General features: G+C 38.9%; 1 protein-coding gene across 3 annotated transcripts in view; it reads left to right on the forward strand.

Annotated features, from left to right (window-relative positions):
- Window positions 1-12,368, forward strand: part of LOC139117089 (excitatory amino acid transporter 1-like) — a 28,978-nt gene that overhangs the window by 9,941 nt on the left and 6,669 nt on the right. For 2 of the 3 annotated variants that reach the window (XM_070679924.1, XM_070679923.1), the window contains exons 2-9: window positions 1,536-1,810; window positions 4,049-4,160; window positions 4,843-5,041; window positions 5,458-5,500; window positions 6,631-6,748; window positions 10,150-10,276; window positions 11,099-11,332; window positions 11,776-11,967. In XM_070679924.1, coding sequence (XP_070536025.1) covers window positions 1,694-1,810; window positions 4,049-4,160; window positions 4,843-5,041; window positions 5,458-5,500; window positions 6,631-6,748; window positions 10,150-10,276; window positions 11,099-11,332; window positions 11,776-11,967 — 1,142 coding nt within the window. In that variant the 5' untranslated portion in view covers window positions 1,536-1,693. The remainder of the gene's footprint in view (window positions 1-1,535; window positions 1,811-4,048; window positions 4,161-4,842; window positions 5,042-5,457; window positions 5,501-6,630; window positions 6,749-10,149; window positions 10,277-11,098; window positions 11,333-11,775; window positions 11,968-12,368) is intronic. The other variant, XM_070679926.1, reaches the window with a different exon arrangement.

A 12,368-nucleotide genomic window follows, 5' to 3' on the forward strand; every position in this document is an offset into this window, starting at 1 on the left:
CTTAATTTCATGAAAATAGAAAACTGAATTTTTCCCCATGGAGGGATGGTAGCCATTTTGAATTTTAAGAGTCGGTAATATCGGGTAATTTGTTTCTCTAGTACCAAATTTTGCACGGTGACCCCGGATTTTTAATCATGGTATAAAACGGAATTATTTTAAAGTTATTTTAAAGTTAAAGTTTGAGCAAACCAAATTCCGAGGAGCTTGGTACCTTTGATATATCGATTATACCGCAGACATAGAACTGCATGAAAGACATTGAACGTATTAATACGATAAATTACTGCGCCATTTTCGATGTTTGTTATGTTCATATCCAATGTAGGGCCTATGCCCATGGCAGTGAAATCAAACTTGAAAAAAAAACAGCGTGTCCTACGGAAAATAGATTTATGAAAATTTAATGAGCAAAAATGTATATTTCATGATTTGTAACATTTCAAATGTAGACAAAAAAGCATAAACATGTAATCTTTAAGGGACGTTAGCCTTAACTTTTGATATTTTCATTATTTTTGTTCCAATAAAATGAATACATTTTTTTATCTCCCTGATGGTCTCCGAATGACAGAAATAATGCTGGAGAAAGCACTTCAAAAGGTACGACTACAAGCATTGCAGTATGGAGTATCTTACAGAACAATGACGTCAGCAAGTTAACCAGAACAAAAAAACAATTGAAGTATTAATTTAGAAAGGTCAACATTTCGAAGCAAGCGTTGCTTTGGATACGAATGAATGATGTTGAAACGTAGACAAATTTAGAAATTTAGAAAGGTCAACATTTTAAAGCAATCGTTGCTTTGGATACGAGTGAATAATATTAAAACGTAGACAAACGATGAATAAAAGGCAAAAGCGCCCCCCCCCCCAATGTAAATATGGCTCTGGACATTACATGGAAATTTGAAGACAAAGACAGGACTGTGAAAGTTGTCTGTAATCTGTCATGCATGTGAGCGTATCATGGTAGGGTTGCTATTCGTTCGAAATGTATAGATGGTGCGTGATGACAACTGGAAAATTTGAATGTTTGCGGACATCTTTGACTTTTGGGTGTTCAAGATGTGATAACAATACCATATAAACCACAATTTAGCACCAGTCTCTCTCTGTCTCTGTCTCTGTCTCTCTGTCTCTGTCTCTCTGCTCTGTCTCTGTCTCTGTCTCCCTCTGTCTCTCTCTCTGTCTCTCTCTCATCTGTGTCTGATGAATATTGACAGACAAAGTTGAACCATGTCTTCTGGCTGATACTTTTAATAAAGTGCACAGATGACATGAAATATTTTAATATTAACAAAGTACTAATATCTAAAGATGGCAGCTACTGTCCTGTAAAGAGCCCGACAAATAATGATAATAAGTCCACCTATTATTGGTTGTGTATACAAATTACTGTCTACGTCACTTGTTTGAATATCATCGATGAGTGTTGAGTATGAAAGCATTTCTCATTCAGTGATGAAACCAATCGCATTTGAGTGCGAGGTCAGTTCAAGCCTCGCTCCACTGATTTCCGGGTTATATTTCAGGGTTGTGTCACCGGTAGAACCCGCATTTACCTGAACAATACCAGCGCACGCAGGATCGGCAGCGAGTACACGCCCCCGGCATTATTGCAGGGACCCACATCCTCGTCTCCTCGTCTTCGTCTGTCAAGCGTTGGATCTGTAGCTGTTAATTCCCAGTCATGGTGGACGCCCAGTGTTCCAAGCCCTGCTTGAAGGCATGGCTTACCAACAATCTCTTGCTTGTCCTAACCATGGTAGGCGTTGTGGTCGGTTTCGTCGTTGCCTTCACAGTTCAGGTGGGTGAGATCACACGAACACCGTTTCTCGCATTGAACAGCTTCTGTATCTTCGACTGTAGAGCTGTTCACTCACGGTCCCTCTACAACGGACCGCGGGTCAGGGAAGAGAGCCTCAATTCGCTTTAATAAAGTCACAGTTCTAGCCATGCAAAGCTCTAGCTTGTGCAACTCTTCTTTTGTGTTTATTTAGCGACTAAAATATATTACACTGCACAATTGTTTTTCTAAAATACCAATGATTATGCATTCAAAGCAACAACAATACAGCTTCAGGGAAACTTTTCATCAACGTTGACGCACGAGTATCCCTTCTCCTTTCCGAATGCTTTCGCTTAGTACCAGTATCTTTCGCAGTCTCTTCCTCTTTTTTTCACCCCATTGACGGCGTTATCGATCGTTGATCACTTCACGTTGAAAAGGTTACTCATAATATCCAACGATCTAGTTAAAATAGATTGAATAAGGCCAAAAAGAGAGAACGTTTCTGGTCACCGCGCATCATTTCAGAATCTACGCGTAATTGCTTTTCTTTTTTTTTTGGGGGGGGGGGGGTTACATACTCATCAGTACAGCTATCCTTGATATCCCTGTTTTCATGTCCAAAATGCTAAAAAGAAAAACGGAAGTTATGCAACCAGTGAATCAATAGTGCCAGACCAGCATTGTTAGGGAAAAAAAGAAAAAAAAAGAAAATGGCGTCGCCGCAGCACTTTTGCAGAATGTCAATGACCTGAAACAATTTTTGGCCTAATGCAATTGATTGTAATGATATCAGATTATTTTTCATATACCGGTAGTTGAAGTGAAAGTAGCAAATCTTAGAAAAAAGGGATTCCCCGAGTGAGTCAAGTGATTGAATTCACGGTTCGCGGAATCTTGACGTTTTGCTTTCATTGTCCTTTTTTCGTCTTTGTTCTTGATTCATTCACGACAATCAGTTGAAACGGACACTGGGTTTCACCAAAAAGTAATAAGCCACACGAAGCGACGTACAATATACCACGAGATTTTGACCAGTTCAAGCATATGTGCACTAGCGATTGCCAGTGCACATCTGGAGTGAGCTGGTCAAAACCGAGTGGTATAACCTTTACTGAGGTGGTTTGTTGCTATCATATCATAGCATAAATAATCTATTGAAATGCTAGGATGAAACGTCGCAAAAGGAGGGATTTTCTCTAGCTGAGAGCTCGCACGTGCGAACCATTTTTTTCACGACTCGACCAACCTGATCGTTGTATTTGCGCCATCAATACATACTGGTAGGATATAACTACATACAGCGATGATCGTAGAACGCCACCTAGGTCATTATTGACATTATCTGAACGACTCCCTTTCATTGACATATCTATATTGAAAGATGGCGCAACTTTGAGAAATTTGGACGTCTCAATATTCTATACTAATATCTTCAACAAATTACAAGTTGTGAAAAAATTGAAAGCTGTTCGCGACTACCGTCTCGCTGCGATTAAAGAAATCCCTTTGCTCACTTGCGTTCTCTTCTTAATACAAACCATAAAAAGTAAAAAATCCCCGCTTGCCCTCTTCCCAATGCAAAATCTTCCCGCTATATACATTCTCCCACATTCTGTCCTCCCATCAGTAACCTTTGGAATGAAAAAATTCTCAATTAGGGCGCCTGCTCGGTCTACTTTGTCTTAATTGCCCTTTGTTAGCCCTTGACGTTGGCTTTGCCATACGCAAAAAACGAAAATCAACAAAACATGGACGTAGAAAATATTATTACGTCAGCCTGGTCACTGAAAGAGCCGGTAGTAGCTGTGACCTTTGATGATTTTTCTCTAATTTTGTTGTTAATACACAATACTCAGCTTGTCAATTTAGCCTGTACATATGCAAACTGCATTTTTAATGCTGACGAGTGGATTCTGGTCCGGACTAGAATTCCATTGTAAACAACGGCTGTGCATTTTTATACGCATAGCTGTGTTGGGCAAGCTGAATAGGAGGTTTTAACATGTAGAACAAGAACTTGTAGTTGACCTACAAAACAAAGCTAGTGAAAATATTATAATTTATTAAAAGTCACACCTACTGGCAACTATAAACCCAAACATAGCCCCTTGCTGATAGCGTTTCCATGTCATCAGGTACATATGTAAATGCCTGTCTGTAGCTTGTTCAAGATACCTACGAACTAGGGCGAACCATTGAAATTCTACTGTTTTTCACTAATTTCATTGCGTTTACTTCTGCCGATCACCACAGCCGCTGAACCCCTCCATAGACGCCATAATATGGATAGGAATGACTGGCGAACTCTTCTTACGTGGCCTGCAGTTACTCATCATTCCTTTGGTCGTATCAAGCACTATTACAGGTCAGTTCCGTGTTAACAAGTTTAAAGATCGCCCAACGCTTCTGATTATGCAAATCAGTTAAAAGGGACAATAATTGCACCTTTTGATCCTCTTCCTAAAGTATGTTGCAATACAAAGATTCGCCAGCATACGACAGTGTGTGCGTCATGCAACAATTATTGTTGACAAAATCAATTCCAGTACAGACCACAATTCAATACACACTCACATGCCTTATTGAAAAGTTGGTCAATGTCGGTCATTTCGACGTGATTTGGGGAACGGGCAAGAAACAACATGTTACAGTTGAATAGGCATCAAAAGTTATCGCCAGTGGAGCTTTTAAAATATGATTATTTATCACAACAGCGACTGCAAGGTGATGCGTTCGTGCATGTTACGCTGCTGTCGTTTATGGAAAATGAAAGTGAAATGACTTGCAGAGATACTTCATGTGATATCTCATCGGTGCTGCGTCATCGACATAATTTCACGTGTGTAGCGACGTGTGTGGTCACTGGTTGTACGAAAGTCGACATCAATATCAACATTTTCGTAATATTCAGCTTTCCGTAATTTTGCACGACGATATCTATTGTACTTCACCATTGAAGCAAAACACTAACTTTAATTAGCTCCCTCACTTCCCGTTTCATTAACGTAGGCGATTTATAGTAATGGCGCACAACTTTTCCATTGCAGCAACCGGGTCAATGCATGCACGCTCGAGTGGCAGATTGAGTGTCGTCACCTTCATTTATATATTTGCCGCCATGGTGGTTGCCGTGACAACAGGACTTATACTATCTGTCATTATACGACCAGGGAGGACTGGCGGCGGAAGCAGCGACGCCGATCTGGTCAAATATCAAGCGCAGGACACATTCGCCGATTTATTCAGGTGCATACATATGAATGAAGAGAAAACATGTGCTCGCCTTTTTACTAACGATTTTATGTCATTCTTAAAGTACCCATCGTGCAAACAAGCAAAAGCAATTAGGGATTATATAAGGGTTGCCAAGAGAAGGCAAGATGACTGGCGCAAAGTAATTTGATTGGTGAACGGACAGACGAAGTGAGACTGGGAGTAAAACAGATAGATAGATGGATAGATAGATAGGTAGGTAGATAGGTAGATAGATAGGTAAACATGGATGGATGGATGGATGGGTGGATGGATGGATGGATGGATGGATAGATGGAAACAGTCATTCATTCATTCATTCATTTATTCATTCATTCATTCATTCATATCGCCACATATACAATGTATGACGTAAACCTTTCGATAAATGTATTTGAATCGTGTTTCAGAAACCTCATACCGAACAACATTGTTGGTGCTTGCATTCAAGTGGTAAGTTTCTTTGCTGTTCGGTGGTGGCTTCGCCAGACCTAATCGTTCGGTGTTGGTTTTGCCAGACCTTTCGTTTTGGTGTTGGCTTCGCCAGACTCTATATATCGTTTGGTGTCGTTTGATGAAACCATACGTTTGCGTGTCGCCTGTAGTGCACAGTCTGAGATACCCATAACTCATTGCATTAAAATGGATGACCATGCATATATTCGACCCCGGTTGTAGACACGATACATGAAACCGCGAAAGTGAATTAATGGTCATGACCATTAATTCATTTTCGCCATGGTTTCATTTAATTTTTTCTAAAACCGGGATCCAATATGTGCATGGTCACCCATTTATTCAGTTCTTTCAACATGTCAAACAATATAAGTAGGATCTTGCATCAAACAAAATTCATGAAAAATGGTTGATGTTGTTCCTTTAATAAATTAAAAAGTTAGTCGTTCATCTACAAGTTAATCATCATCATCATCACCTCCACCACCACCACCATCACCACCACCACCACCACCACCACCACCACCATCATCATAAGTAGGATCTTGCATCAAACAAAATTCATGAAAAATGGTTGATGTTGTTCCTTTAATAAATTAAAAAGTTAGTCGTTCATCTACAAGTTAATCATCATCATCATCACCTCCACCTCCACCACCACCACCATCACCACCACCACCACCACCACCACCACCACCACCATCATCATAAGTAGGATCTTGCATCAAACAAAATTCATGAAAAATGGTTGATGTTGTTCCTTTAATAAATTAAAAAGTTAGTCGTTCATCTACAAGTTAATCATCATCATCATCACCTCCACCACCACCACCATCACCACCACCACCACCACCACCATCATCATAAGTAGGATCTTGCATCAAACAAAATTCATGAAAAATGGTTGATGTTGTTCCTTTAATAAATTAAAAAGTTAGTCGTTCATCTACAAGTTAATCATCATCATCATCACCTCACCACCACCACCCATCACCACCACCACCACCACCACCACCATCATCATCATCATCATCATCGCTGCCACAATAACATAAAATTTGTTTCATATGCATTCGGAAAAGTTCTGCTCTATATAATATTTCTACCCTTTCCCCACTATACTAAAGGCATACACAGAGTACGAAACACAGGAAGTGATCGCTGAGGGCGTTAATGGAACAAACGTGACCACGACCCAGATTACTGGCAAATCAGTTGGCATGACAAGTGGCACCAATTTACTTGGTAAGTGTCTCAAGGGGCACACATATTGCAGCCTCGATAATGAAATAAAAAAAGAATTTGACGTTTAAAATTGTCCAACCTTGAACATTGCACTAAGTATTAGAACGTTATTGATGAAGAATACCCCGGTTCTGTTTTTTTGTTGGATGTTATTCTCCAGTTTTTATGATCGACATCGAGCAGCGTATCGCCATGACAGGAAGTTTGATTAGCAAACCGCTATCGCATATCGTTGTAGACGAGACTCTTTCTCTTTAAGTTACAAGATGCCACGCAATTTTGTAATTGCAGTTGATGATCGTTGGACCCAAGTAGATTCAATTGTACCATTAGAAACAATAATTTCATGCAGCCAATTTCACGATGTTTGAGATTTTTGGGAAAGTTTTCAGAAAGTTTTTTTCGAAGAAGTTTTGATACACATGTATTTCTCCGTAGTCAGTGAATTTTGCTGAATGGAGGTGTGATCAAAGTGGAATACGCCCCAGGAAAAGACATTACAATTCGCGAAATCCTGAAACAATTTTCTTAGTTTCTTATTTGTCTGACAACCAAGCAAGACTCTATGTTGACTTCTTCTCAAATCCGCGTAGAACTTACCTTCGACCGGCTGGTTTTTTGAAATTCAAAACTTTGATTCCCATAGAGTTGACACACATATAGTTTTGATTCGTTCGATTCTAAGACCCCATACAGCCGAAGGTGAGGAAAAAGATGGAGGGGGGTCTTATACATTGATGTCGGGTAGGTATTTGAACATCACTAAATTTGAGGAAATTCGCTTTTATTTCCACTCAAAAAGTTTTCACGGGGTTTTCTTGATTGTGCCCGGAAGGATTAAAGCACTCCGTAAGCAAAGTATATGCCATTAAAGGTATTCGGTCATCTGATTTTTATTAGCCAAGCACAGATTTTACGCGGGTGGCCGCTTTTTAAAAAGGGCGCCCCACACGACCAGCCATGGCAAACTTAGCAGCGTCGTCTGCATGTCCTCTGACGCATCAAATATGGAGGACCGACAGCTACAGGTGTTACGAGGTAGTACGCTAAGCTTTACCATATATGGAATATGCAAATTTACGGTGACCGTGTACCTTTAAGTAAATGCCCTAATGCTATATTTCAAGGCGCTCGTTACCTGAAAGAGTGACGTAACGACCTGTAACGGCGCTATACGTTCAAAGAAAGTTTCGTCTCAACTTCCATCATGGGAACTTAAACTATTCCTTTTCAAAATCAAGAGTAAAAATTAGGAGTCGCCCTGCAAATCTTGGGGAATAGAGAAACAATTTACCTAAAATTCAATGACACTGAAACTTAAAATGGCTCCCATACCCTGTTTAAACTCTATCGAGAAAATAATATATTTTCGATTTTCAAGAAAACAAGACGGTGAAAAGTGCATTTAGTCCACCGACTTCAAAACGAGTTCCACGCAAGCAGCAGAGTAGACCAGATATGAACTGTAAATGCTCACGTGTTTCATTATATATTGAAGTTATGTGTAAATTTGAACCTTTGCCACATGTTTGCAACTTCATTGAAATTATTATGATCAACATAATGAACAATAATCACCGCCGATTAATTCTAAAAGGCCATGAAGTATACAAATATGTAATTAGCTGAAATAAAAATATTAAAGTAATTTTACTGCTCTTATTGTATCACCACTTTATCTAGCAAGTATAATTACCGTTGGCCAAGTCCTTCAAGCCATATATGCCGAGCTGTGAAAGCTCATTAGATATGCAAATTATAAATAAGCTGACATGAAAATGTGAAATGACTTTCGATATTGTTTGATCTAGTACCTGGTATAATCATCAATGTACATAGCATGTTTTGCCAACTTTGATCAAGTAAATCCCGGTATATATCCCTAATAAGCAAAGTAAATATGTAAATTAGGAAGTGGCTTTAGTAAAAATGCTTAGTGATTGTCAGTAATGTTGTATCATGGTATCTGCAATATGTGTAGCAAATTTTGTCAACTTTGGTCAAGTCAATTCAGACATATATCTCTAATTAGGAAAGTTCATTAAATATGCAAATTAGGAATTGGCTGAAGAGAAAATGCTTGATGACTTTCAATAATATTGAGAGTGTTTAATATACATAGTAAGTTTCATCAATTTTGATCAAGTCCATTAAGATAAATATACCTAATTATGAAAATTCATTTAATATTAAAATTAGGTTTTGGCTGAAGTAAAATGTCTTTTGACTTTCAATAATGTTATATCACAGTATCTTTGATGTATATAGTAAGTTCAACAACTACAATCAAGTTAATTCAGATTTATATCGCTAATTAGGAAAGTTCATTAAATATGCAAATTAGGAATTGGCTGAAGAGAAAATGCTTGATGACTTTCAATAATATTGAATTATAGAGTCTTTAATATACATAGTAAGTTTCATCAATTTTGATCAAGTCCATTAAGATAAATATACCTAATTATGAAAATTCATTTAATATTAAAATTAGGTTTTGGCTGAAGTAAAAATGTCTTTTGACTTTCAATAATGTTATATCACAGTATCTTTGATGTATATAGTAAGTTTCAACAACTACAATCAAGTTAATTCAGATTTATATCCCTAATTGGGAAAGTTCATTAAATATGCAAATTCGGAATTGGCTGAAGTAAAAATGTTAATGACTTTCAAAAATGTTGTATCATAGTGGCTTCAATACATGTAGCAAGTTTCATCAACTTTGGTCCAGTCATTTCAAATATATATTCCTAATTAACAAAGTTCATGAAATATGCAAATTAGGAATTGGCTGAAATTAAAACGCTTAAAGACTTTCATAATGTTAAATCATAGTATCTTTAATATACATACCAAGTTTGGTTAATTTTGATCAAGTCAAATCAGACATATATCCCTAGTTAGGAAAGTTCATTAAATATGCAAATTAGCATTTATCTTTCATGTCACCCTTAATGGTTCCCACTGCTGATATATCTTGGTGTGATCAACATTTGTAGCAAATCTCATCAAATTTTGTGTAGTTGTTTTTAATATATATCCATTTTTTCTAAAATCATTAATTATGCAAATGAGCAAAAAGTATGCAAGCCAGACCCACCAAAAACTAATCAGTTCTTGCCATTTGCTAACTGAATATATATACCAGATTTGATTCTGATCTGATAAGCCGTTTTTGAGAAAATGGACCAACAGACAGACACACAGACACACAGACGGACAGACAGACAGACAGACAGACATCGCTGCGACATATGCCCACGTGTGTAAACACGTGAGCAAAAACCGTAATATTTTAATGTCCGGAGAACCGTGCCACGAAGCGCATTCCAGTCGAAATCGACCAACCGTGCTTTTGGAATCTCTCAGTTTGACCAATCGAGTGTCCTTTCTGTTCACAGGTATTGTCGTGTTTTGCATCGCCCTGGGACTATCGATGAGCACCGACAGGGAATCAAGCAAGCCCTTGCTGGATTTCATGCTGGCCCTCCGATCCAACATCTTCAAAATATTCACCGTCTACATCTGGTAATCTCACGTCTATATGTCGTATACTGTACAGGAAGGCTCGTGGAAAAAGTAGCTTTCAGTGGCTTGATCAGTCCCAACGAATATGCCATTCAGAATTAGGGTTTTTTGCATCAGGCTATTAAATAGGTCTGATTTCACAAAACCTCAAGATACAGCATGCTTATAACCATAGGAATAGGCAAGGAAGGGCTTATATTACTTGAAATTCGCGGGTTTCCATCTTTTCACGGAGGAATTTCTTGACATTTCAGGATTTTCCTTTGATGAAAAAACAAAAGATACCAGCAAATCTCATAAAATCTGCCGTGGCAAAGCAAAGGAATTTTCTCCCTTAAGGACTATTATCATTGAGTTGTACGTAACAATTTTTTTTTTATTTCGGTGGGTAAATCAACATTTAAAGGGAAGCGGTCGTCGGGACTGCGCCTGTGCGAGTTTCTTGTTCACAAACAATGTATTTCGTTCACCATATCTAGATGCACCTCATCATCATAGCTGCAACATTTAAATTATAGGATGTACATTATGACAGACATGTTTTAACTTTCGACAATCACCATCCGACATACAGCGTTTACATTGGTCGTCTGGGTCCCATACGACCTTAGAGCGCAGTTCCGACGATTGTATCTCTTTAATGGAAAAATTAGCATTTCTTCGTATCGTTCTGCGACATACAGTGTTTGTACATGTACAAATCTTGACAACGCAATAATGGGCTCGTGTGGCCCTGTCAGTCTCAGAGATCTCTGTGCCCCTGTCGCTATGAACAAACCCCGGAACAAACACCTAACGACTAATAGCCAATACTTTCACCAGGTCGCTGCCAGTTGCCACAGCAAGCCTGATTGCTGCGTCACTACTCCGAGTTGACGACATCTACGGGATTTGGGCGAGTCTAGGCCTGTTTGCGGCCACCGTCATCATCGGACTGGCGTTGCATGAATTCTTGTGGATGCCGTTGGCATATTTCATCAGTACTAGAAACAATCCATTTACAGTGTATTACAAGTGTGGAAAAGCGATTTTCACTGCCGTCGTCTCCAGGAGCAGGTAAGCATACGGCTCTAACCTTGACCTGACCTCAATTCGCATCATTTGACATAATTTTGTGTCATACATGTTATTCAGAGGTGTTTTTTGACAATATGAAATTTGCCGAATGTATTGTGGACATGGCAAACCTACATCTTGATCACAGATAGAACGGATCAAAAAATAATATACTAATAATTCCTTGCATCGAAGAGCGAACGGCCTTCCTTAAAACTAACGTATGTGATTCAGGTGTAGAGTACAGCGAAGTTAAGTTTGACATTTTTGGAGTGGTCATGTCATATTATGTTATATCAGGTCAGGTCAGGTGAGGTCAGGTCACTTCTCCAGTACTACATAAGTCTCCTCAAAGTGCCACTTGTTTAGAAAACAACACCATATCGTGGTGTCAGCCTCTGTCTCCATACTCGATTTCGTGACGAACTTCATTTCTTTTGCAGCGCCGCCACACTACCGGTGCTATTTAAATGTTGTGAAGTTGGTCTTCGTTTTCACAAGAGAGTCTGCAGTTTTGTGTTGCCCATTTCCATGTTCAAGGGCGATGGCTCGGCCCTGTTCATCATATGTAGCTGTATATGGTTGGGTCAACGATCTGAGATGGGTCTGGCGGCTGGACAGATCGTTCTGATGGGGTAAATATAATGTACCATTGAACGCATGCAGTTCTCTATACATTTCTTTTCACACGAAAAGTGCCATTTGTACAGAGCACGCCACGAGGTTATTTATATCCTCATGAACCAACATGCTACCATCAGACTTGTTAAAGCAGCTAAGGCAATCACAAAACAAGTTCGAAATTTGGCTGCCCGTTTTATCCTGACTTAAAATCAACTAAAAAGATAGGCCCTTATACGTATAATTAGTTCGATATAAATAATCGATCGATCAATCAATCTATCTATCAATCAAACGGATTTCAATAACCCAAGACCCGAATACGAAATATTGTTGGTAATTGCGCTATACAGAGTCAGAGCAGAGTTGATATACTGCGCAGTTCACCGAAGTGTTCAATGCGTGAAAAGATAAG

Source organism: Ptychodera flava, chromosome 18 (assembly GCF_041260155.1).
Source record: "Ptychodera flava strain L36383 chromosome 18, AS_Pfla_20210202, whole genome shotgun sequence".
Taxonomy (NCBI): Eukaryota; Metazoa; Hemichordata; class Enteropneusta; family Ptychoderidae; genus Ptychodera; species Ptychodera flava.